Source organism: Cygnus atratus, chromosome 25 (genome assembly GCF_013377495.2).
Source record: "Cygnus atratus isolate AKBS03 ecotype Queensland, Australia chromosome 25, CAtr_DNAZoo_HiC_assembly, whole genome shotgun sequence".
In the NCBI taxonomy this organism is placed as follows: Eukaryota; Metazoa; Chordata; class Aves; order Anseriformes; family Anatidae; genus Cygnus; species Cygnus atratus.
In genome coordinates, this window is record NC_066386.1 from 4,644,035 (window position 1) to 4,667,982 (window position 23,948).

Here is a 23,948-nt window from a genome sequence, read left to right on the forward strand (position 1 = left end):
GCTGAGACTGACCCTCCTGTTTGCTGAGGGAGAGAGAGTCAGAAAAGCACCTCCCAGCCCCGAAAGAACAGAGCTGCCGGAAATGACTCTGCTGGGGGAACAAGGGGAGATGCAGCGATGAGAAATGATCTGTTCTGACTGTGCCCAAAATGCTCTTTGGAGTTTCTCCCCATTCCAGCAGGAGCAACCATTGAAGATTTTCACAATGAGTGGCCCTGGGAGCTGTGGGGGCCACATCATGGGAAGGGGCTGCTCTCGTCTCCTTTCCCAGTGGGGTCCTCACCTCCCCAGCTAGAACTGCCTTCTCTTCTCTACACACCCTGCTTGGCCATGGCAGATGTCAGGGGATTTTTCCCCACTGAGCTTGTGGCATCTTTCTCTGGGGACCTCAGCTTCATGGGAATGTTCCTATTTCCCCTGAGAGCAGAAGACAACCCAAGTTCTCTCCTACATCCCCAGAAAGAAGGGAGGAACCATGCTATGCAGCAGCTAAGGGTTTCTGGCTGTGTCCTGTTCTGGTGCGATAACGTAGCTTTGGCAAGAGGAATGGGGCTTCAGTGTGGTGTGGGATGCCACAAGCCCAGATGGGACAAGGACAACCTATTATGTAGGGCAAGGGGTGGGGAGTCAGCAGGGAAAAGGATGTGGGATCAGTGGGTCTCCTGCACTCACACTGATGGGCCACAGGGGGCACCCACCCAGGGCTATGTCCGTGGCAGTCTTTGCTCCCCTGGTGCTTGGCCCCCCTCTATCACCACCACTAACACCTTGTCTGGCTTGGCAATAAGTGGGTCCGTCGCACTGTCTTCCCCCACACCTCCCTCAGCACATCTTGAAGGTACAGCACTCAGACACCCAAAGGAATGACACTCCAAGCCCTGCAGACCCCAACTGTTCCTTTCAAACCCCCCAGGCAGTGTGAACTTTCTCCCTCACTCCAAAAAATATGTATCACATAGAGCACTGAATCCACTTTCCTGACTGTTGTGGCTCGAAACAGGAGACTGTTCATGGAGAAGTTTGAGATCTGCATGGCAGCTCACCTGAGTAGCCACAGAGCTCTGCTGTTCTGTACAGCGGGGCTCTGTACAGGGGCTCTGGCCTTGTCCTGTTCTGGTGGGATAATCTGGCGTTTGCAAGAGGAACCTAGCTCCAGTGGGGTGTGGGATGCCACAAGCCCAGAGGGGACAAGGACAACCTCTTCCATAGGGCAAGGGGTGGGAAGTCAACAGGGAAAAGGATGTGGGATCAGTGGGTCACCTCCACACACTCTGATGTGCCACTAGAGGCACCCACTTGTGGTGGTTTTACTCAGGCGGGCAAATGAGCTCCACTACAACCACTCTCTCACTCCTGCTCTTCAAAGGGAAAGGGGGAAAAATACGATGAAAAGGGCTCAAGGGTTAAGATAAGGACAGGGAGATCACTCAGTAATTGCCGTGACAGGCAAAACAGTCTCAGCATATGGAGATTATAGAAATTTATTGCCTATTGCTAACAAGCTGGAGATGTGAGAATCAAAGAAAACAAACTAAAAACACCTTCCCCCCATCCACACTCATCCACCTCCTCCCCCTGAGCGACACAGGGGAAAGGGAAAATAGGGGCTGCGGTCAGTCAATAACACTTTCACCTCTGTCACTACTTCATGGTCACTCTATTCTTCTGCTCCAAAATGGGGTCCCACCCATGCGATGCTGTCCTTCCCGAACTGATCCTGCGTGGGCTTCCCACAGGCAGCAGCTCTTCAAGAACTGCTCCAATATGGGTCTGTACCACAGGGTTCCATCCATCAGGAGCACACTGCTCCAACATTGGTCCCCCATTGGCAGCAGCTTCTGCCAGGTCACCTTCTCCTGCATGAACTCCTCTCCACAGGCAACAGGTCCAGCCTGGAGTCTACTCCAGCAGGGGTTCTCCACAGGCCACAGCCTCCTTCAGGTCAGATCCACCTGCTCCACTGTGGTCTTCTCCATGGGCTACAGTGTGGAAACCTGCTCCACCATGGTACACCATGGGCTGCAGGCAAACAACCTGCTCCACCATGGTCCTCTCCACAGGCTGCAGGGGATGAGCTCTGAGGGATGAGCTCAGGGATGAGCTCTGGCTCATGGAGCACCTACTGCCCTCCTTCTTCACTGTCTGCAGGGGCTGTTTTTCACTCCTCACTCTCCCAGCTGCTGTTGTGTAACAGTTTTTTTTTTTCTTTATATTTTTTACATCTGCTGTCACAGAGGCAAACAACATCACTTATTGGCTTGGCTTTGGGCAGTGGCTGGTCGCTTTGGAGCAGGCTGAACCTGGCCCTTATCTAACATGGGGCAGCTTCTGGACTCTACTAACAGAAGCCATCCATGCAGCCCTCCGCTACCAAACCCTTGCCACATAAACCCCCCTACACTACCCAAGGCCACACCCCTGGCAGTCTTTGCTTCCCTGATGCTTTGGCCCCATCTATCACCGTCCCTAACACCTTGTCTGGCTTGGCTGCACCCAGCTCCATCTTGCTCCCACACCTCCCTCAGCACATCGTAAAGGTGGAGGACTCAAATACCCAAAGGAATGGCACGCTAAGCCCTGCAGACCCCAACTGTTCCTTTCAAACCCTTCAAGCAGTGTGAACATTTTCTCTCTCTCCAAAAATGTGTACTGCATGGAGCAGTGAATCCACTTTCCTGCCTGTTGTGGCCTGAAACAGAAGATTGTTCATGGAGAAGTTTGGGATCTGCATGGCAGCTCACCTGAGTAGGCACAGAGCTCTGCTGTGCCATACAGAGCTGTGCTGTACACATCCTTTGGCAGGTGGCAAGGAGCTTGTGGCGAGTCTGTAGGAGCGAAGCAGGATGTTGTCATATAAACAGACCTTGGCTCAACAGCAGCATTGATGAATAGAGTTGTTCATTTCTGAGAAAAATCACACGAAATCCCAGAAGAGCTCCAAAGACGACAATGCCAGTGAATCTCAGCATGAGCAGGATGTGCAGTGTGTGCCTTTGTGGGAAACCCCTGGGTACCCTGACTTGTGCAATTCTGAAATAAACAATCTCTCGACCTTTTGTGTAGTTTGGCTCATTGCACACCAGGTAACAAATCTGGACATCTTACCTGGTTGTGTCCCCTCCCACCTTCATCTGCACCTCCAGCCTCATTGGTGGGATGGTGGCATGAGAAATTGAAAATCCCTCGACTTAATGTAAGCACTGTTCTGCAGCAGCTAAAACATCTGTATCTTTGGCTGCTAATTCCCTTTTCAACCTTCTGTTTTCTTCCTCTAAACTTCCAGCCCATTCCTTCTCAATTTTCCACACTGCAGCTGACAACCAACACCTTCCTTCCTTTTCCCTTTCCTTACCTCACACATCTTTCCATGTATTAAGTTAATTCCCTGCAGCATTTGGCTGGTGGCTTACTGACCTTAGCCTTTCCTGCTTTGGATATTGCCATCCATTTCCAAGAAAACTCTTTCACAGTGTGGCCCATTTGTCAAGGGAAGCATTCATTATTCTAACACAATGATCCTGCTGACTACTCACAATTCTGTCACCCAACACTACAGAGCACTGGCAGGTTCTTTTGGGATCCTTGGCAGAATGAGGAGTGGTCAGAGGTTGTGGTTATAGTTAGAAATTTATTATTACATAAAAAACAAACAAACAAACAAACAACAAAAAAAAAACCAGCATAGCTTATCTACAGTTTCTAGTGCTTAGCATAGACTAGAGTTGCACTAAATTTTTAGAAGGCTCAGTTACACAAGTTTTTAGTCACCAGGACAGACCCTCTGCAGATCACCAATCACCATGTGATAAACTCACAGCCTGGAAACAGGCTTTACATAAAGGAACACCAGTTGCTCACTCAGTCCTCACAGGAAGAAGACGATGGTGGAGGCCTCCCTGGCCAGCAAGGATCACAAGCTTTACCATCCAGCAGCAGTCCTGGACTAAGTCCCACTTAAGTCTTGCTGCTGCCTGATTTTATAGACAGGGCGTGCTGTGCTGTTAACCTTCCCTGCTCTCAGACAGGTGTCACCATCTCCTGGCAAACCAGAACCTGGGTATTGATAACCCTGATGGGCTTAATCCCCCTGTCAATAGCTGCTCCCCACACCCTCTTGGTGACTCAGCACTGGGGGCTTGATAACACTGGTGCCCTCTCTCACCACAATGGTGGGTGTCTCCATGCACTGGGGCCACTGAGCAGGAGAGACAAGGGGGCAGGGGTGCGCATTAACAGCCCCCTTCCACATTATGGATATTTGCCTTACTGTTGGTTATGCTAATCACACTGCCAGGCATCAGGAGCAGGGGCTGCCACTCACACCTGGCTCACCACAAGCCCCACGTGTCCTTGCTGGGCAGGCTCAGTCAGAGCTCCATGGAAGCACTGGTGATAGGGAGTTGCTCCTCACAGCACCCACACCTTCCTGTATAAAGCTGCATGCTGCAGGCACCAGTGTGGGCTCAGTGCACACAGGTAGACAGCGCTGTCCTGGAGCTTGGCATCTTGCATGTGGAGAAGCACCTGAGAGTTCTCCATGGAGAGCACAGAGGAGATCCTCCCGGAATGCACATGAGGCTTGAACTTGCTCACCTGCAGCAAGAACTGAGGGGACTGGGTCAGGCGCTGCTGATACCAGAAGATGTAGGGAAGCGAGCTGCTGGTGGAGAAATTGCAATGCAGCGTTGCATTGTGTCCCACCTGGATGGCAGTTTCTTGTGAAAACTGCAGCACGGTGTCCTTCTGTGTATGACCTGCAAAGCCAGAACAGCATCTCAGCACTGCTTGAAGGTCTATCTGTTCTCCCTCTCTCTCTCCTGTGTCTCTCATTTCACCAACTTGCTCACTGTCTCCACTCTCCATCTCCCTTTTCACGGGCTGTGAAATGCTGAGCTAAGTACACATGCACTCTTCTTTCTGCAGATGCTATTCAATTCCCATACCTAAGTCTGTCAGCTTACCTGCTTTTTAGCAGTATCTCACCAGGCTTTGAATCTATCTGTTCTCTCTGTCCCTCAGCTCTAGTAACAGTTTGTCTCTCTTCCTGCATGCAGCACAAGAGATGAGCCATTCCTGCCCTACCTCACTTCATCATTTCTTATTGCAAAATTTACTCCATACTTCACACAATGTGATGTGTCCTTGCTTTGTCCTCATGTAGCATCTCTGTTCTTGCATGGACTTAGCCTTCTTTCCATGTCTACTGAGGATTACATTCATGCTGATGGCATTTTCTCCAGCACATCTAGGAGGGCACAAGCTCCTACCTACCATTCTGATCTGTTCCCTAGCAGCAAGCTCTCTTTCACCATACATACCTATGAACAATGCATGTAAGAATGCTAGGCATATGCAAAGGAAACGTGCAGAAGCTTATTCATCCCTGTACACTCGTTGCTCTTGACATCTCCCAGACTGATTCCTGTACCTGTCTGCAGCCCCTGCTCTCCCTACAGAAAGCACTTGCAGTTCTTCCAGGGAGGCAGGACTCCAATTTCCCCCCTCCAGAAATGATGGGATGCCATCTTGCCCCTAGCTTGCCCTCCTGAATGTCACATCTCACCAAAGTCTGACAGTGCCATCAAGGCTGCCAGGAAAAGCAGGACCATGTCACGCTCTCGCCTTCACAGGGTGCCCACGGAGTGCCTGGAAAGAGGGAGCTCAAGCTTGTGAGTTCACTTCTGCCTCTGCCAGCTCAAAGCAGCCTCTGAACCTCAGCACAGAGGGTGGAGCAAAGCTCTCCCCCTGCTGCTCCTTGGGGCTCACCTCTGCCACAGCAAGGCTCTCAAGAGGGGGATGGACCAGTGGTTAAAGCAGTCAGAAAGGAATCCAGCCAATCTTTGCTGTGCCCCAGGTTCCCTATGGCTAGGCACAGGTTGTTCAGCACTGCGAGCTTCACACTTGCACAGTCAGCTGAAGGCTTCTGAAGGCCAGTTTTTTTCACTTGGTCAGTGGTAAGGCAAAGGACACCAACATGGCCATTGTGTGCTTCCCTCTTTTTGCCCCTCCTTGAATGGGGCAGCCCCAGCAAGGGGCAAGTGTCCCCAGTGGCCTCCCCCTGCCATGCAGAACCCAGCCAGACACAGAGGCCTGCATCCACCTCTGCTGTCAATGGAGAAGGGATGACTTCTGCTGCCCTTGTCCTCTTCTTCCCTAGGGGCTGTCTGGATGGAGGTAGGACCAGGCACAGACAAAGGCACCTAGACCCAGGTGCCCAACTTTCTCTGCCCATCTGGTTATCCTTCACCTCTTCCCTGGGCAAGGGGGAAGGCTCTGCGAGGAAACATCTCCATTGACAGTGCCTGCTGCAGAAAGCCCTCGCCACTGCCCCCCCCCCCCACACCCCCAGGGAGAGCCACACTGCCACGCTGGCAGAGAAGGACGCCCCACCTCCGCTCAGCAGTCAGCACCTCTGCACACACACACAGGAGTGAATCCTGCTCCAAGGGCAGACCTTCAACAGCGCTGACTAGTGCAGCAAACTCCTCAACGACTCAGTCCTTTGGCAAGATCCAAGGTTCCAAAAGGTGTCACTAGAGGCAGTGTCCAGCACAGACATTTGTTGCATTGCCAGGACGTCATCTGAGCACCAGAGGTGCTGCATTTGGGCTTGGGACAAAGCCTGTACAACAAGCTCCTGAAACGTGACCTCTGCAGAAAACGGAGGAAACCCAACGTGGCTGTTCCGATGCTCCCCCGGGCCCGTGCTGTTTAACTCCAGGCCCTGCAAGGGGACTTCCAAGCACCGGCAGCGCCCCCACGTGCCTCCGGCTGTGGCTGTGCCCCCGCCTCGCCCCCACCCACCCCGGACCACCCCCTGACCCCCCTCAGCTCCGCAGGCTGTTGGCTGCCTTTGCTGCAAGGGCGCGCTGCTGGCTCGTGTGTGGCTGAGTGCCTCCAACACCCCACAGCCTTTCCTGCGGGTCTGCTTCCTTGGCAGCCAGCTCCCACCCCGCATTACTCTGGGGGTGCTTCCTGCCCAAGAGGAAAATCCTTTTCTTTGCTCCTTTGCACCATCATGAGGTCCTGGTCAGCCCCTTTCTCTAGCCTGCCCATGTTCTCTGAAGCCAAAGAAACAGCTCCACAGAGACCAGCCCTGCAGAGAGGGATCTTTTTTATTTATTTATTTATTTTTTTTTTTTTTATTGATAGCAAGCTGAATATGAACCAGCAGTGTGCACTGGCAGCCAGAAGGGCCAATCGCTAGTCGGTCAAGGGACTTGATTGTCCTGCTGTAGTCTGCACTGGTGCGGCTTCACCTCGAGTACTATGTGCAGTTCTGGGCACCACAGCACACAGCACAAAAAGGATGTGAAACTATTGGAGAGTGTCCAGCGAAGGGATACGTAGATGGTGAAGGGCCTAGAGGGGAAGACACATGAGGAGCGGCTGAGGTCATTTGGCCTGTTCAGCCTGGAAAAGAGGAGGCTGAGGGGAGACCTCATTGTGGCCTACAGCTTCCTCACAAGAGGGAGTGGAGGGGCAGGCACCGATCTATTCTCTCTGGTGACCAGCAATAGGACCTGAGGGAATGGAGTAAAGCTGTGACAGGGGAGGTTCAGGTTGGATATCAGGAAGAGGTTCTTCACTGAGAAGGTGTTCGCGCACTGGAACAGGCTCCCCAGGGACGCAGTCACAGCACCAAGCCTGTCAGAGTTTAAGAAGCATTTGGACCATGCTCTCAGTCATATGGTCTGAAGTTTTGGGTAGACCTGTGTGGAGCCCAGAGTTGGACTTGATGATCCTTATGGGTTCCTTCCAACTCAGGATATTTTACGATTCTATAATCCCTGTCATGACCTACGCTGTCACCACCTGTGTGCCCCGGTTGGGGGCCATGCACAAACTGGTCGTGGGTGCCCTCTTCTGACTGGTTGTGGCCTTAATGAAAGCATTCAGCAGGACTGGATATCTCTGGCATTGCCAGCTGCTGCTCAGGCAGAAGGTGCCCTCCATACCAAAGCTGCTGGCCCAGGGCCCGTGGGAAGGGCTCACAGAAACATGGTGCTTGATGGTCAGCCACACTGAGGCACTCCAAATAGTGTTACCCTGAATTAAACCAGAGATCCAAACTGTCCTGATATAGTCCTTTTTGGGGCCTGACATTGACAGTAGCAGAGGGTGATCGTTGCAGTGTGAGGAAAAGGAATGCTCAGGAGAGAGGAGCTGAGTTTCAGTGCCTCTTCCCTCGTGTCCTGGTTTCAGCTAGGATAGAGTTAATGTTCCTCCTAGTAGCTGGTAGTGTGCTGTGTTTGGGATTTAGGATAATAATGTGGATACCATGCTGATGTTTTAATTGTTTCAGAGCAGTGCTTACACTAAGCCAAGGACTTTTCAGCTTCTCACACTGTCCTGCCAGTGGGCAGCCTGGGGGTGCAGCAGGAGCTGGGAGGGGACAGAACCAGGACAGCTGATCCAAACTGGCCAAATGGATATTCTGTACCATAGGACATCATGCTGAGCAATTAATGTGGGGTGGCTGGCCAGGGAGCGGGGACCGCTGTTCAGGGATAGGCTGGACATCAGTCATCGGGTGGTGAGCAATTGCACACCACATCACTTGTTTTGTACACATTATTAGCAGTAGTACTATTATCATTATTATTATTATTATTATTTTCCTTTCTTTTCTGTCCTAATAAACTGTCTTTATCTCAACCAACAAGCTTTCACTTTTTTTTTCGATTCTCTCCCCCATCCCACAGAGGGGGGCAGGAGGGTGAGCGAGCTGCTGTGTGGTGCTTAGCTGCTGGCCGGGTTAAACCACAACACCTGGACAGATCTCTGCCAGGCTGGTGCCTTCTCCATCCAGCTGCACTCAGGCTCCTTCTGACCCTGGGAACTTGCTCCTCTGCAGGGCTCATGCACACAGCAGGGGACAGTGCTGCCACTGTGCACATTCCCTTCGTGATGAGGGGCAAACAAGGACACACACACGCTCATCTATACCTTCATGGAGTCATGCACACAAATCTGTGCACCCACATGCGTTCACACAAAGCCAGCTGCACACAGGTTGTCAAAAGACAAGAACAAATGCGTGGACACAAGCAGCCAGACACTCAGGTGAGTACACAAAGTGAGCTTACGAGGAGAGATGCTATGGTGGACCTTGTTCTCACAGCAACTGGGGCTGATAGCATCTAAATCTCAAGGGCAGCCTTGGCTGCAGTGACCATGAAATGGTGGAATTTAGGATCCTGAGCACAGCGAGGAGGGAGCACAGAAAGCTTGCTGCACTGGACTTTGGGAGAGCAGACTTTGTCCTCCTCGCGGATCTCCTTGGTAGAGTACCATGATACAAAGCCCTGGAGGGAACAGAGGCCTAAGAAAGCTGGTTAATATTCAAGGATCACCTCCTCCAAGCTCAGGAGTGATGCATCCCAACAAAGAGGGAGTCAGGCAAAATGCCAGCAAGCCTGCATGGATGAACAAGGAGCAACTGGTAAACTCTATGAGAAAAAGGAGGCCTACAGAGGGTGAAATCTAGGACAGATGGCCCGGGAGGAGCACAGAAAAATCATCAGAGCAGCCAGGGATCAGGTTAGGAAAGCTAAAAGCCCTATTAGAATTTAATTTGGCCAGGGACATCAAGGGCAACAAGAAAGGCTTCTATAGGTACGCCATTGTTAAAAGGAACAGTAGGGAAATTGTGGGCCCTCTCCGGAAGGAAATGGAAAACCTGGTTACTCAGGATGTGGTGAAGTCTGAGTTACCCAATGACTTTTTTGCTTCAGCCCTCACCAGCAAGAGCTCTAGCCACCTAGCCCAAGTCCCAGAAGGCAAAGGCAAGGACTAGGAGAATGAAGAACCACTCTCCGTACGGGAAGATCAGGTTAAAGACCAGCTGAGGAACGTGAAGGTGCACAAGTCCATGGGACCTGATGAGATGCATCTGTGGGTCCTAAGGGAAGTGATGGATGATGTTGCCAAGCTACTGTGCATCCTAATTGAGAAGACAAAGGGAATTACATGCCAGCCAGCCTCACCTCTGTGACCCGCAAGATCATGGAGCAGATCCTCCTGGAAACTATGCTCAGGCACACAGAAAATAAGGAGGTGATTGGTGAAAACAAACATGGCTTCACTAGGGGCAGATTGTACCTGACAAATCTGGTGGTTCTTTTACAATGGTGGATAGGGGAAGAACAATTGACATCATCTACCTGGACTTGTGCCAAGTATTTGACACCATCCGGCACAACATCCTTCTCTCTGAGCTGGGGAGGCATGGATTTGACAGATGGAATGCTCGGCGGATAAGGAATTAGCTGCATGGATGCACTCAGACCATGCAGCTAGTGGACCCTTGGTATCCCTCAAGGGTCTGTACTGGGACTGGTATTAGTTAATATCTTTCTTGGGGACATGGAGTGTGGCACTGAGTGGCACTCAGAAAGTTTGTTGATGATACCAAGAGGTGCATTTGACACATTAGAGGGAAGGGATTCCATTCATGGAGACCTAGACAGGCTTGAAAAGTGGGCCCATGCGAGTCTCATGAGGTTCAACAAGGCCAAGTGCAAGGTCCTTCATGTGGATTAGGGCAATCCCAATCACAAATACAGACTGGGCTGAGAATGGGTTGAGAGGAGCCCTGAAGAGAAGGTCTTGGTGTAGGTGTTTGATGAAAAACTCAACATGAGCTGGAAAAGTACAGTTAGAGCCCAGAAAGCTAACCTTAATCTCAGCTGCATTGAAAGAGGCATGAGCAGCAGGTGAAGGGAGGTGATTCTCCCCCTCTACTTTGCTCCAGGAAGACACCAACTGGAGTGCTGCATTCAGCTCTGGGGCCTCCGGCATAAGAAAGACATAAACTTGTTAGAGCAGGTCCAAAGGAAGGCCACAAAGATGATCAGAGGGCTGGAGTACGTCAAGGGGTAATAATTTTAAACTAAAAGAGAGTAGATTTAGATAAGTTAATACGAAGAAATTGTTTACTATGAGGGTGATGATAGAGAGGACGAGGTTGCCCAGAGAACTTGTGATTGCCCCATCCCTAGAAATATTCAAGGCCAGTTTAGGTGGGTTTACATGGCAAGGTTTTGGTCGGAGGAGCTGGAAGAGGGTGGATGTGGGGAAGGTGTGGCAATGAGCACACAGACTCCAATGCAAGTTGCAAGCAAAGGAAAAGAACATTTTATTGTCTCTACCTCTGCTCTTCTATATCTGTCCTGAGATAGCACAATACCATGGAAACCTCCTAGTGACAGAATACAGCCTACGAGCACTTTGTTATTTTCTCACTGCCCAAGGTTAAGCAATCTCATGTTAGCGCTTATATTACAAAAACAACCTTTTGGTGTTCCCTACTTCCTCCTAATCATCACGTTCCCAGGGCTTTCTGCTGACCAAAGCGATAAGACTTTGGTGGCTATCCAAGTTCGTATACGCCTCTGGCTCAAGAGAAGGTGGTTTTAGTTTTCTTTGTTTCTCACTTCTCTAGCTTGTTAGTAATAGGCAATACATTTTCTTAATCTCACTATGCTGAGTCTGTTTTGTCCATAACAACAATTTTTGAGTGATTTCCCTGTCCTTATCTCAAACCTTGAGCTCATTTCATTGTATTTTCTCCCCTTTCCCTTTGAGGAGGGCGAGTGAGAGAGCGGCTGTGGTGGTGTTCAGATGCAGAGCTGGGTAACACCACCTCAGCCACATTGGATGGGGTTCTGGGTAGTCTATTCCAGTGGAAAGTATTCATGCACATGGCAAGGGGGTTTGATCTAGATGATCTTTAAGGTCCCTTCCAATGAAAGACATTCTATGATTCTGCCATTCTGTGATTCTATGGCATTGTTTATGAACTTACAGACTGCACAGAGAAGGGCAGAGTCAAAAACAGAAAGAATGTTAATTCTGGAGAGCAGTGTAAATGGGGATAGGATCAAAAGCCAGTACAACAAATCACACACTAGGGGATGTAACAAGGGACCATCAGAATGAGTTGAGGAGGAAAGGAATGGGAAGGATGTCAAATGTCTTCATGCATAGGAGCTCTTGGGCATTCTTCTGAGACTTGGTGGAGCTTCCTCCTCAGAATACCACTTCAAACACCCCCAACAATGTCACCTAGACAGACATCACCTGACTACTCGAGACATATACAGCACTTGAGATGAGTATTCTGCCCTCACAGATGCATTCCTGCCCTAGAAATCCTTGGACATTTCATGCCAGCACTCTAAAGAAGCCTTCACTGGGGCATGGCCATGACCTAAAATCTGAAAATGAAAAGGCAGCAGTGCAGGAAACCAACACACAGCACATATCATTTGTTGGGATGGTTTGCATTCAAGATGAGCTTGTCAGAAAAATTGTTACCTCTTGCAAGGGAGACTCTGGGTCTGTGGCAATGAAGTATGAGTATAAAAGGCAGCTCAGCTCCCTGCTCTCTCATCCAATTCTCTCACTTTGTCTTCCTTGGGAACCAGGTGAGTCCGAAGCCCTCTCTCCTCCTCTTCTGAACTAGAAGGGATCTTGCATCAATAGACATCACATCCAATGGTGGCTCAGTGCTATGGAGTCCAGTGCCTTGGAGTCCCTTGCCATGGAAGAGGGGTAGATAGAGAAGTTCTGTGTAGAGAGAGGTTGGGAAAGGGGTCTGAGGCAGCTTTTGGTTTATGCACTATGCGAGAGTGTCCCTGGGCCAGGATGCTCTTTGAAGGGCCCTGTCAGGACAAAGCAATGAAGACCATGTGCCTCCTGGCACAGCCTCCACCTCCACCCTCAGCAGTTGCCTTGGCTCTTTTATGATGGGGTAAATGGGCTGATTCCTCACCTACCCATGTGCTCTGCTTCCTCTCTGCCCTCTTTCCCAGGTGCATCTCCAGCCCAAGACATGTCCTGCTACAACCAGTGCCTGCCATGCAGGCCTTGTGGCCCAACCCCACTGGCCAGCAGCTGCAATGAGCCCTGCGTCAGGCAGTGCCAGAACTCCACCATCGTCATTGAGCCCTCTCCCGTAGTGGTGACCTTGCCCGGCCCAATCCTCAGCACCTTCCCGCAGAACACCGTTGTGGGATCTTCCACCTCCGCTGCCGTTGGCAGCATCCTCAGCTGTGACGGAGTCCCCATCACCTCCGGCTGCTGCGACCTCTCGGGCATTTCCAGCCGCTACTGTGGCAGAAGGTGCCTGCCGTGCTAAAGAAACCAGTGGCCATGGCACTGGGGTTCTTCTCTCTGGGAACTCACAACATTGTGGTGGAGAAAAGAGGAATCTTCAGGCCATTCCTTTCAGAATGACTGACCTTCCTCAGCTACTCTGGCAAACATTGGAAGGAGCCAGACCAAGGTCTACCCTGAGATTTCTGAAAACATGGGCCATGCCTCTCCTTCCATCCCTCCACCTACCTCCTTCTCTCTCTCTTTTCTTTGTGCTCTTCTGCTCCCTTGGGCTGTGGGGCTCCTCAGAGCCAGCCCTCCCACTGCGGGAACAGCAGACACATGCCCTGCATGAACTCCATCATGAACAAGGGACGCTGCCTCTATGTTGGTCTTGGTGATCCCCGCACTGAGGGGCCTCGGCTTGGAGTGATCTGCTTTTCCTCTGTACACTCATTAAAGATTTCTGCATCCCAGCCTTGGCTGTAGATTTTTCTTCCCTCCGTGTGTGCCCACCTGAGCTGCCCAGGGAGGATGGCTTTGCCCTCAGTGGGTATAAGATGGGTGTTTATGGAGCCCCTTCTGCACTCCCAGAAGAATGGCAATTTGCGACAGGGGAGGGGAGGGGAGGGGAGGGGAGGGGAGTAATCACAGCACTGGAGAAGATGGATGCTATTTTGTTCAGGGAGATGTTGGCAATGGATGGGTATAGAGGAGGGAGCATGGCCCGAGGCACAACACAACCACAGCCAAGTGAGAGTGAGCAGACAGTGTCTTGTGTCTCCTCACATGTCTACTTCCAGAGGGCAACAAGGAACACCCTACAGGAGCTCAAAGAGGACAGGAAAACTGGTGGTGCTCTTGTATTCAGGGAGCACACCAGGCCAGAAGCCCTCAGCAGAGGCCAGCTGCATGACAGGTAGCAAGTCCCAGAAGAAGCTGTCAGTTACTATGTAGGGCCAGCATAGGATTATCGAAGGGGGAGTGCCACTTGTGCCAAGGAGGCTAGCGTAAGCTCAGCCCACAGGCCTCCCACCAAATAGGCAGACCTTCCCTCCCATGGCGCTGGAATACCGCAGTGGATGGTAGATGGCCACATCTACCTGGGCCGTGAGCGTGAAGAGGAGACCCCAGTTTAGGCCCACCAGGAGAGGAAAAGGAGCCAGACCACACAGCTAGAGAACAAAATTATCCTCACTGCACAGAAGGCATCTAAAAGCGTAAGAGGCATCCTGAGCAAGACATGGCACATGTCAGTGAAAGGGAAGTTGTCAAAGACAAACTACATGGGAGAGTGCAAGTGCTGGTGGGGCATCACCATTACAAGTGTATTCCCAGTCTGGATTAAGAGGTAGATGTCTGAGAACAGTATGATAGAATCATAGAACCATAGAATATCTTGGGTTGGAAGGGACCTTAAAGATCATCGAGTTCCAGCCCCCCTGCCATGGGCAGGGATGCCACCCGCTAGATCAGGTTGTCCAGGGCAATCTGGTCTTGAACACCTCCACGGGCTGGGCATACACACCTTCTCTGCCCATGCTGTTCTAATGCCTCAACAACCTCTGTGTTGCCTCCTAACATCTAACCTAAATATCCCTTCTTTTAGTTTAAAACCATTCCCCCTAGTCCTATCATTACCTGATGTACTAGAAGTTGCTCCCTGTCTTTTTTATAAGGGCCCTTTAAGTATTAAAAATCTGCAATCAGGTCTCTCTGGAGCCTTCTCTTCTGCAGACTGAACATCCCCATCACTCTCAGACTTTCTTTGTAGGAGAGGTGCTCCAGCCCTCCAATCGTTTTATGGCTCTCCTCAGGACCTACTCTAACAGGTCCACATTCTTCTTTTGCTGGGGACCCCAGACCCGGCTGCAGCACTCCAAGTGGGACCTCACAAGGTCATAGCAGAGGGGGACAATCACCTCCATCGACCTGCTGGCCACTCCTCTTGATACAGCCCAGGATGCAGTTGCCATTCTGGGTTACAAGTGCGTGCTGATGGCTCATGTTGCACTTCTTGTCCATCAGAAACCCCAAAAGTCCATCTCTGCAGGGCTGCTCTCAATGAGTTCAGCCATTCTGTGCCCGTGCCTGGGATTGCCCCAAGCCACGTGCAGCACCTTGCAGTTGGACTTCTTGTACCTCATGCGGTTCACATGGACCCACTTCTCAAGCTTCTCCAGGTCCCTTGGGATGGTATCCCTTCCTTCTGCTGTACCAACTGCATTGCTCAGCTTCATGTCATAAAAAGACATGAAACAGAACCAGTCTGTAGGCAGACACCTGAAGGACACCAAAATTCCCACCAAAGCAACAGCTTTCTCCCTTGGCCATCTCTTTGCAGATGGAAAGACCAGACAGGGACTCACTCAGGGATGCTGCAAATGTTTATTGAATCTCAGGAGGGAAAAGAAGTGACTACAAGAAGAGGCCCTGAGAGTGGAGATCAGCAAGAGCTGCCAAAATCTGTTCAGATTTTCCTCTGGCAGACTTGCCACAGGGTATCCATCTAACTGGACCCACAAGTGGAGAGAGGCTTGCAGGTCACACCAGGTTGGTTTCTGGGGGCCTCACAGAGAGCTTGGACGGGAGCAGAGGGCAAAAAGGAAAAGAGAGAAAAGGAGTGAGTGAGTGGAAAACAAAAAAGGTAGACATTGGCCGTGTTGACAGAGAAACCAGGCTGGCCCCTTCCTGTCTGTCTTTACAGGACAAGTCAGAGATGGTCAGCTCCTCTTAAAACAGGAGCACGAAGTTCTGTTGTTCTTCTGTCCAGCAGCATGTTCTGAGTTCCTGGGGTCCTGGTTTGGGGCACTGTCTGGCATCTTTAGCAGGGGCGGCACCTTGCTGCCGCAGTAGCGGCTGGCAATACAGGAGAGGTCACAGCACCCAGAGTTGATGGGGACTCCGTCACAGCTGAGGATGCTGCCAACAGCAGCGGAGGTGGAGGATCCCACAACAGTGTTCTGCGGGAAGGAGCTGAGGATGGGGCCGGGCAGGGTCACCACCACAGGAGAGGGCTGGATGACGATGGTGGAGTTCTGGCACTGCCTGACGCAGGGCTCATTGCAGCTGCTGGCCAGTGGAGTCGGGCCACAGGGCTGGCACGGCAGGCAGGGCTGGCACTGGTCGTAGCAGGACATGTCTCGGGGCAGGAGGTTCACCTGGGAGAGAGGGCAGGGAGGAAGCTTAACATGGGGATGCATGAGGAGCAGCCTGTCACCACACCCTAAAAGAACCAAGGCACAGGCCATGCTGAGAGCTGGAGGCTGTGCAGGGATGTGTGAGGGCTTCTTGGCCTCATCCTGCCAGAGCCCAAAAGGAGACACCGGAGACTATCTGCCTACAGACTAGGCCCTAGTCCAGAAGCAATCTCAATGCACACCCAGCATCCCTCTGTGAGAAACCTGCTTCCCTCCTCCACAACCAGAAGCCCCAAAATTTGGCACAGAACAGAGCTGATTGTAGCTGAGAAGTCCATGGAGATGAGACCTGGGATAATGAGGAGGACAAGAAGGGGCTTCACACTCACCTGGTTCCCAAGGAGGAGAAGGCCAGAGAAGTGGATGAGGGAGCATGGAGCTGGGCTGGCTTTTATAGTGGACCTTAGCTTCCCCATGTGCAGAGACATCCCTTGAAGCAGTGATTATTTCCTGACAAGCTCCACTTGGATGCAAAACATCCCAGCTAATGATATGGGCTGTGTATTTCCTTCCTGTGATGATGTTTTTCATTTCCTGCTTATGCTGTTTCCAGTTATGTCACCTTTTGAGTGGCAGGTAGGGAGGCCCAAGTATTCCTAGGCAACACAAGTCAGTGTGGGCAGAAGACTCAGCTCACGTGCTGGAAGAGTCCAGTAAAGGCAAATGATGTCAGCCTGGGTGACTCCTTAGGGGCTTTTTGGAGCCCTTTTTGCGATGGGTGTCCCAGCTCCTACCTGTGACCCTAACCCACTTAACGCCGTCCTCAGGGAAAACCTTCCGACACCTTTTGCCTCCTCCTGCTCTGACCCAGGGATGTCTGTATGGGGGGAGAGGTTGTTCAGGGCCCTTTCTGGATCTCAAAAGAAAGGCCCAACAGGAAATTGTCTGTTTTATTTAGAAGGAATAAGAAGAGGAATGTAGACAGTGAGTAATTCTTTCATGTGCAGGTGACCCGGCTTTTGTACAGCATCAGACAGAACTATGTGGATTTTTTCCAAGACACACAGTGCAGATCCTGTCCTTAAAGAGTTCCTTCTTCACGCCCATGCCTTGATGCCTTTCATTTTTGTTTAAAAAAAAAAATTAAAAAACCATACACCTTCTCCTTATATGATGGAAGCTTATTTCTGACATGACACTGACCAGTGCTCAGTAGGGGCACTCCATCAGATTCCCTTACCGCTGCTACTCAGGCTAACCAAACTGAGTGGTGCAGTGGATAAAACAGAAGGAAGGGATGCCATCGAAAGGGTTCTAGAGAAGCTTTAGAAGTGGGCCCATGTGAATCAAATGCGGTTCGACAAGTCCAACTGCAACTCCACCAGCGTCATCCAGCCCTCCCCTGTGGTGGTGACCCTGCCCGGCCCCATCCTCAGCTCCTTCCCACAGAACACCACTGTGGGATCCTCCACCTCCGCTGCCGTTGGCAGCATCCTCAGCTGTGACGGAGTCCCCATCAACTCCGGGTGCTGTGACCTCTCCTGTATTGCCAGCCGCTACTGTGGCAGCAGGTGCCGCCCCTGCTAAAGATGTCAGACAGTGCCCCAAACCAGGACCCCAGGAACTCAGAACATGCTGCTGGACAGAAGAACAACAGTACTTCGTGCTCCTGTTTTAAGAGGAGATAACATCAGAAAGAAAAAAAGAGAAATTTAATGAAATATAATAAGGGCAAGTGTAGAGTCCTGTATGTGGGCAAGAACAACTCCAGGCACCAGTATAATCTGGGGACTGACCTGCTGGAGAGCAGTGTAAGGGAAAGGTTCCTGGGGGTCCTGATGGACAGTGGGATGGCCATGAGCCAGCACTGTGCCCTTGTGTGGTGGTTTTACCATGCTAGGCAGCTGAACTCCACCACAACCACTCTCTCACTCCCCCTTCTTAGAAGAGGAGGGGAAGAAGTAAAGGAAAGAACAACTCACGGGTTGGGACAAGGATAATTTAATTAAAGGGAAAAAATAATTATCAAGGAAAGATTATTATTAATTAAACAATTTAACTAAAGGGAAAAAAGGGAAAGGGGAAAAAGGGAGGGGGAAGGGAAAAAAACAAAACAAAACAAAACAAGTAAAGGCCGTGTGGAAGTGCAGAGGAAAGAAATTATTCTCTGCTTCCCACAAATGAGCGATGCTTGACAACATCCTTGAAGCAGGGCCTCAATGCACATAGCCAGTGTTAGGGAGGACATATGTTTTCACAATGAGAGCCCACCCGTCCTCTCTTCTTCCTTTTTCCACCTTTTATTGCTGAGTGTGACATCATGTGGTATGGAATATCCCTTTGGTAGGTTTAGGTCAGCAGCCCTGGTGATGTTCCTTTCTCACTTTTTTGCCCACCCCCTAGGAGGGTTAGAGAGAGTCCTGATGCTGTGCCAGCACTGCTCAGCAGCAGACTCAACACTGGTGTGATACCACTGCTGTTCTAGCTAGAAGTGCAGAGCACAGCATGGTATGGGCTGCTGCAGGGAGAGTTAACATCCCAGCCAGACCCAGTACACCTTGTGGCCAAAAAGGCCAATAGCATCTTGGGGCATATTAGAAGGGGTGTGGTTAGTAGGTTGAGAGAGGTTCTCCTCCCCCTCTACTCTGCCTTGGTGAGACCACATCTGGAATATTGCATCCAGTTCTGGGCCCCTCAGTTCAAGAAGGACAGGGAACTGCTTGAGAGAGTCCACCGCAGAGCCACGAGGATGATTAAGGGAGTGGAGCATCTCCCTTACAAGGAACGGCTGAGGGAGCTGGGTCTCTCTAGCTTGGAGGAGAGGAGACTGAGGGGTGACCTTTTTAATGTTTATAAATATGTAAAGGGTGAGTGTCAGGTGGATGGAGCCAGACTCTTCTCAGTGACATCTAATGATAGGACAAGGGGCAATGGGTGCACGCTGGAACATAGAAATAAATGTGCTTAAATACGCTTAAATACGAGAAGAAACTTCTTCATGGTGAGGTTGACAGAACACTGGAACAGGCTGCCCAGGGGGGTTGTGGAGTCTTCTTCTCTGGACACATTCAAAATCCGCCTGGACGCATTCCTGTGTGACCGAATCTAGGTGTTCCTGCTCCCGCGGGGGAATTGGACTAGATGATCTTTCAAGGTCCCTTCCAACGCCTAACATTCTGTGATTCTGAGAAACACCGCAGGCTCTGTCTGAGCATTAGGAAATATTTTTTCACTGTATGGTTGATCAAGCCCTGCAAGAGGTTGTCCTGACAGGCTGAAGAGTCTCCATCCTTGGAGATTTTCAAAAGCCTTCTGAATGTGGCCCAGGGCACCCTGCTGGCCCTGCATGATCAGGGCGTTGTGCCAGGTGAACCCAGAGGCCCCTTCCAGATGTGTAAATTCTGTTATTCTGCAACATGAGCCATGAGGAGAGGCAGAGAGAACCGGTCTTCAGTCTTCAAAACAGAAGGGTAAGGAAGGGCTTTTCAATGCTTCTGATACTTGACTGGAGGATGAAGTGTCAGATGGAGCCAAAATCTTCTGGAACACCATGAAAGAAACAAGACAGTGCAAGATCACCAGAAAAGCTAGCCAAGCCCCTTGACATCCTATTCCACTTCTATAACCTCCTTTTTCTTTTGAGTCTGGTGAGTCTGAAGCATTTTCCCTACATCCTTTTCTAGTAATGCTGGTACCGGTTGTGATGGTTTCTGGCGATGGTTCTCATGAGAGAGGGATTGGGAAAGTTGTGACTCAGAGACTGTATGGACTTCACTGAGGTGGATTTTTCATCTAAGAAAGTGGCAGAAAGCTTTTTCATCCTAGCCACTCATTTTTGGATCGCATCTGGATGAATATATTTTGCTCATGACATGTCCCCGTGCACTGCTTCCTCCCTGCCCTCTCTCCCAGCTGCGCCTCCAGCCCCAAGACCAGTCCTGCCACAACCAGTGGCTCCCATGCCGGTCCTGCAGCCTGATCCCGCTGGCCAGCAGGTGCAACGAGCCCTGCGTCAGGCAGTGCCAGAATTGCACCATTGTCATCCAGCCCTCTCTCGTGGTAGTGACCCTGCCAAGCACCATCCTCAGCTCCTTCCCGCAGATCACCATTGTGGGATCCTCCACCTTCACTGTCGTTGGCAGCATCTACAGTTGTATTGGAGTCCCCATCACCTTCGAGTGCTGTGACCTCTCGGGCATTTCCAGCTGCTGCTGTGGCAGAAGGTGCTGCCCCTGCTAAAGCCACTGGTGACAAACTACACAAGGAACCCTAGAAACCCAGAAGGTGGTGCCAGACTGAGGACAGAGCTTCTAGCCAATGATGTGTGAGAGGCTGAGCATCCAGTGTCCCCCTTCCAAACAAGTGCAGGTGGGGCTCTCTGAAAACACGGCCAAAGCCTAACTTCTATGTCTTCTGCTCTCTCCACTCTCTTCCCTCCCTTCTGTTCTAGGCTGTTAAGACCTCCATACCCAGCCTGGGGGTTCTGCTGGTCGCTCTCCTTCTGTGGGGCAGGCACATGTATGTCCTGTGGGATCTCCACCATGGTGGAGACTTCTGGCACCTCATGGTGCTGCCTGCACTGACAGCCTCCTCTAAAATTGACCTAATTTCCCTCATCTGAATCATTAAATTTTTCTGCATCCCACCGTCTCACTCCACATGATCCTTTTGGGGTGGTGTACTGTGCACAGTACTGTGCACATTGCCTTGTTTCTTTCATGGTGTTCCAGAAGATTTTGGCTCCATCTGACACTTCATCCTCCAGTCAAGTATCAGAAGCATTGAAAAGCCCTTCCTTACCCTTCTGTTTTGAAGACTGAAGACCGGTTCTCTCTGCCTCTCCTCATGGCTCATGTTGCAGAATAACAGAATTTACACATCTGGAAGGGGCCTCTGGGTTCACCTGGCACAACGCCCTGATCATGCAGGGCCAGCAGGGTGCCCTGGGCCACATTCAGAAGGCTTTTGAAAATCTCCAAGGATGGAGACTCTTCAGCCTGTCAGGACAACCTCTTGCAGGGCTTGATCAACCATACAGTGAAAAAATATTTCCTAATGCTCAGACAGAGCCTGCGGTGTTTCTCAGAATCACAGAATGTTAGGCGTTGGAAGGGACCTTGAAAGATCATCTAGTCCAATTCCCCCGCGGGAGCAGGAACACCTAGATTCGGTCACACAGGAATGCGTCCAGGCGGATTTTGAATGTGTCCAGAGAAGAAGACTCCACAACCCCCCTGGGCAGCCTGTTCCAGTGTTCTGTCAACCTCACCATGAAGAAGTTTCTTCTCGTATTTAAGCGTATTTAAGCACATTTATTTCTATGTTCCAGCGTGCACCCATTGCCCCTTGTCCTATCATTAGATGTCACTGAGAAGAGTCTGGCTCCATCCACCTGACACTCACCCTTTACATATTTATAAACATTAAAAAGGTCACCCCTCAGTCTCCTCTCCTCCAAGCTAGAGAGACCCAGCTCCCTCAGCCGTTCCTTGTAAGGGAGATGCTCCACTCCCTTAATCATCCTCGTGGCTCTGCGGTGGACTCTCTCAAGCAGTTCCCTGTCCTTCTTGAACTGAGGGGCCCAGAACTGGGTGCAATATTCCAGATGTGGTCTCACCAAGGCAGAGTAGAGGGGGAGGAGAACCTCTCTCAACCTACTAACCACACCCCTTCTAATATGCCCCAAGATGCTATTGGCCTTTTTGGCCACAAGGTGTACTGGGTCTGGCTGGGATGTTAACTCTCCCTGCAGCAGCCCATACCATGCTGTGCTCTGCACTTCTAGCTAGAACAGCAGTGGTATCACACCAGTGTTGAGTCTGCTGCTGAGCAGTGCTGGCACAGCATCAGGACTCTCTCTAACCCTCCTAGGGGGTGGGCAAAAAAGTGAGAAAGGAACATCACCAGGGCTGCTGACCTAAACCTACCAAAGGGATATTCCATACCACATGATGTCACACTCAGCAATAAAAGGTGGAAAAAGGAAGAAGAGAGGACGGGTGGGCTCTCATTGTGAAAACATATGTCCTCCCTAACACTGGCTATGTGCATTGAGGCCCTGCTTCAAGGATGTTGTCAAGCATCGCTCATTTGTGGGAAGCAGAGAATAATTTCTTTCCTCTGCACTTCCACACGGCCTTTACTTGTTTTGTTTTGTTTTGTTTTTTTCCCTTCCCCCTCCCTTTTTCCCCTTTCCCTTTTTTCCCTTTAGTTAAATTGTTTAATTAATAATAATCTTTCCTTGATAATTATTTTTTCCCTTTAATTAAATTATCCTTGTCCCAACCCGTGAGTTGTTCTTTCCTTTACTTCTTCCCCTCCTCTTCTAAGAAGGGGGAGTGAGAGAGTGGTTGTGGTGGAGTTCAGCTGCCTAGCATGGTAAAACCACCACACAAGGGCACAGTGCTGGCTCATGGCCATCCCACTGTCCATCAGGACCCCCAGGAACCTTTCCCTTACACTGCTCTCCAGCAGGTCCAGTCCCCAGATTATACTGGTGCCTGGAGTTGTTCTTGCCCACATACAGGACTCTACACTTGCCCTTATTATATTTCATTAAATTTCTCTTTTTTTCTTTCTGATGTTATCTCCTCTTAAAACAGGAGCACGAAGTACTGTTGTTCTTCTGTCCAGCAGCATGTTCTGAGTTCCTGGGGTCCTGGTTTGGGGCACTGTCTGACATCTTTAGCAGGGGCGGCACCTGCTGCCACAGTAGCGGCTGGCAATACAGGAGAGGTCACAGCACCCGGAGTTGATGGGGACTCCGTCACAGCTGAGGATGCTGCCAACGGCAGCGGAGGTGGAGGATCCCACAGTGGTGTTCTGTGGGAAGGAGCTGAGGATGGGGCCGGGCAGGGTCACCACCACAGGGGAGGGCTGGATGACGCTGGTGGAGTTGCAGTTGGACTTGTCGAACCGCATTTGATTCACATGGGCCCACTTCTAAAGCTTCTCTAGAACCCTTTCGATGGCATCCCTTCCTTCTGTTTTATCCACTGCACCACTCAGTTTGGTTAGCCTGAGTAGCAGCGGTAAGGGAATCTGATGGAGTGCCCCTACTGAGCACTGGTCAGTGTCATGTCAGAAATAAGCTTCCATCATATAAGGAGAAGGTGTATGGTTTTTTAATTTTTTTTTTTAAACAAAAATGAAAGGCATCAAGGCATGGGCGTGAAGAAGGAACTCTTTAAGGACAGGATCTGCACTGTGTGTCTTGGAAAAAATCCACATAGTTCTGTCTGATGCTGTACAAAAGCCGGGTCACCTGCACATGAAAGAATTACTCACTGTCTACATTCCTCTTCTTATTCCTTCTAAATAAAACAGACAATTTCCTGTTGGGCCTTTCTTTTGAGATCCAGAAAGGGCCCTGAACAACCTCTCCCCCCATACAGACATCCCTGGGTCAGAGCAGGAGGAGGCAAAAGGTGTCGGAAGGTTTTCCCTGAGGACGGCGTTAAGTGGGTTAGGGTCACAGGTAGGAGCTGGGACACCCATCGCAAAAAGGGCTCCAAAAAGCCCCTAAGGAGTCACCCAGGCTGACATCATTTGCCTTTACTGGACTCTTCCAGCACGTGAGCTGAGTCTTCTGCCCACACTGACTTGTGTTGCCTAGGAATACTTGGGCCTCCCTACCTGCCACTCAAAAGGTGACATAACTGGAAACAGCATAAGCAGGAAATGAAAAACATCATCACAGGAAGGAAA

The 23,948-nt window shown here is 50.7% G+C and overlaps 2 protein-coding genes and 1 gene segment (V, D, J or C); 1 reads left to right on the plus strand and 2 right to left on the minus strand.

The window, feature by feature from the left end:
- Positions 1–4,407: 4,407 nt before the first annotated feature.
- On the minus strand, positions 4,408–5,609 carry LOC118258275 (T cell receptor delta variable 1-like). The segment is given in 2 exon segments: positions 4,408–4,754; positions 5,564–5,609. Coding segments are annotated over 2 exon segments (393 nt in total).
- Positions 5,610–12,352: 6,743 nt separating this feature from the next.
- Positions 12,353–13,144, plus strand: LOC118258255 (feather keratin Cos2-3-like). Its single transcript, XM_035566920.1, has 2 exons — positions 12,353–12,431; positions 12,837–13,144. Exons 1-2 carry the CDS (start codon positions 12,353–12,355, stop codon positions 13,142–13,144), a joined length of 387 nt encoding a protein of 128 aa, XP_035422813.1.
- A 2,680-nt stretch (positions 13,145–15,824) lies between these two features.
- On the minus strand, positions 15,825–16,729 carry LOC118258276 (feather keratin Cos1-2-like). Its single transcript, XM_035566937.1, has 2 exons — positions 16,631–16,729; positions 15,825–16,262 (listed from the first exon to the last, which is right to left on the minus strand). Exons 1-2 carry the CDS (start codon positions 16,727–16,729, stop codon positions 15,825–15,827), a joined length of 537 nt encoding a protein of 178 aa, XP_035422830.1.
- Between the last annotated feature and the right edge of the window lie 7,219 nt (positions 16,730–23,948).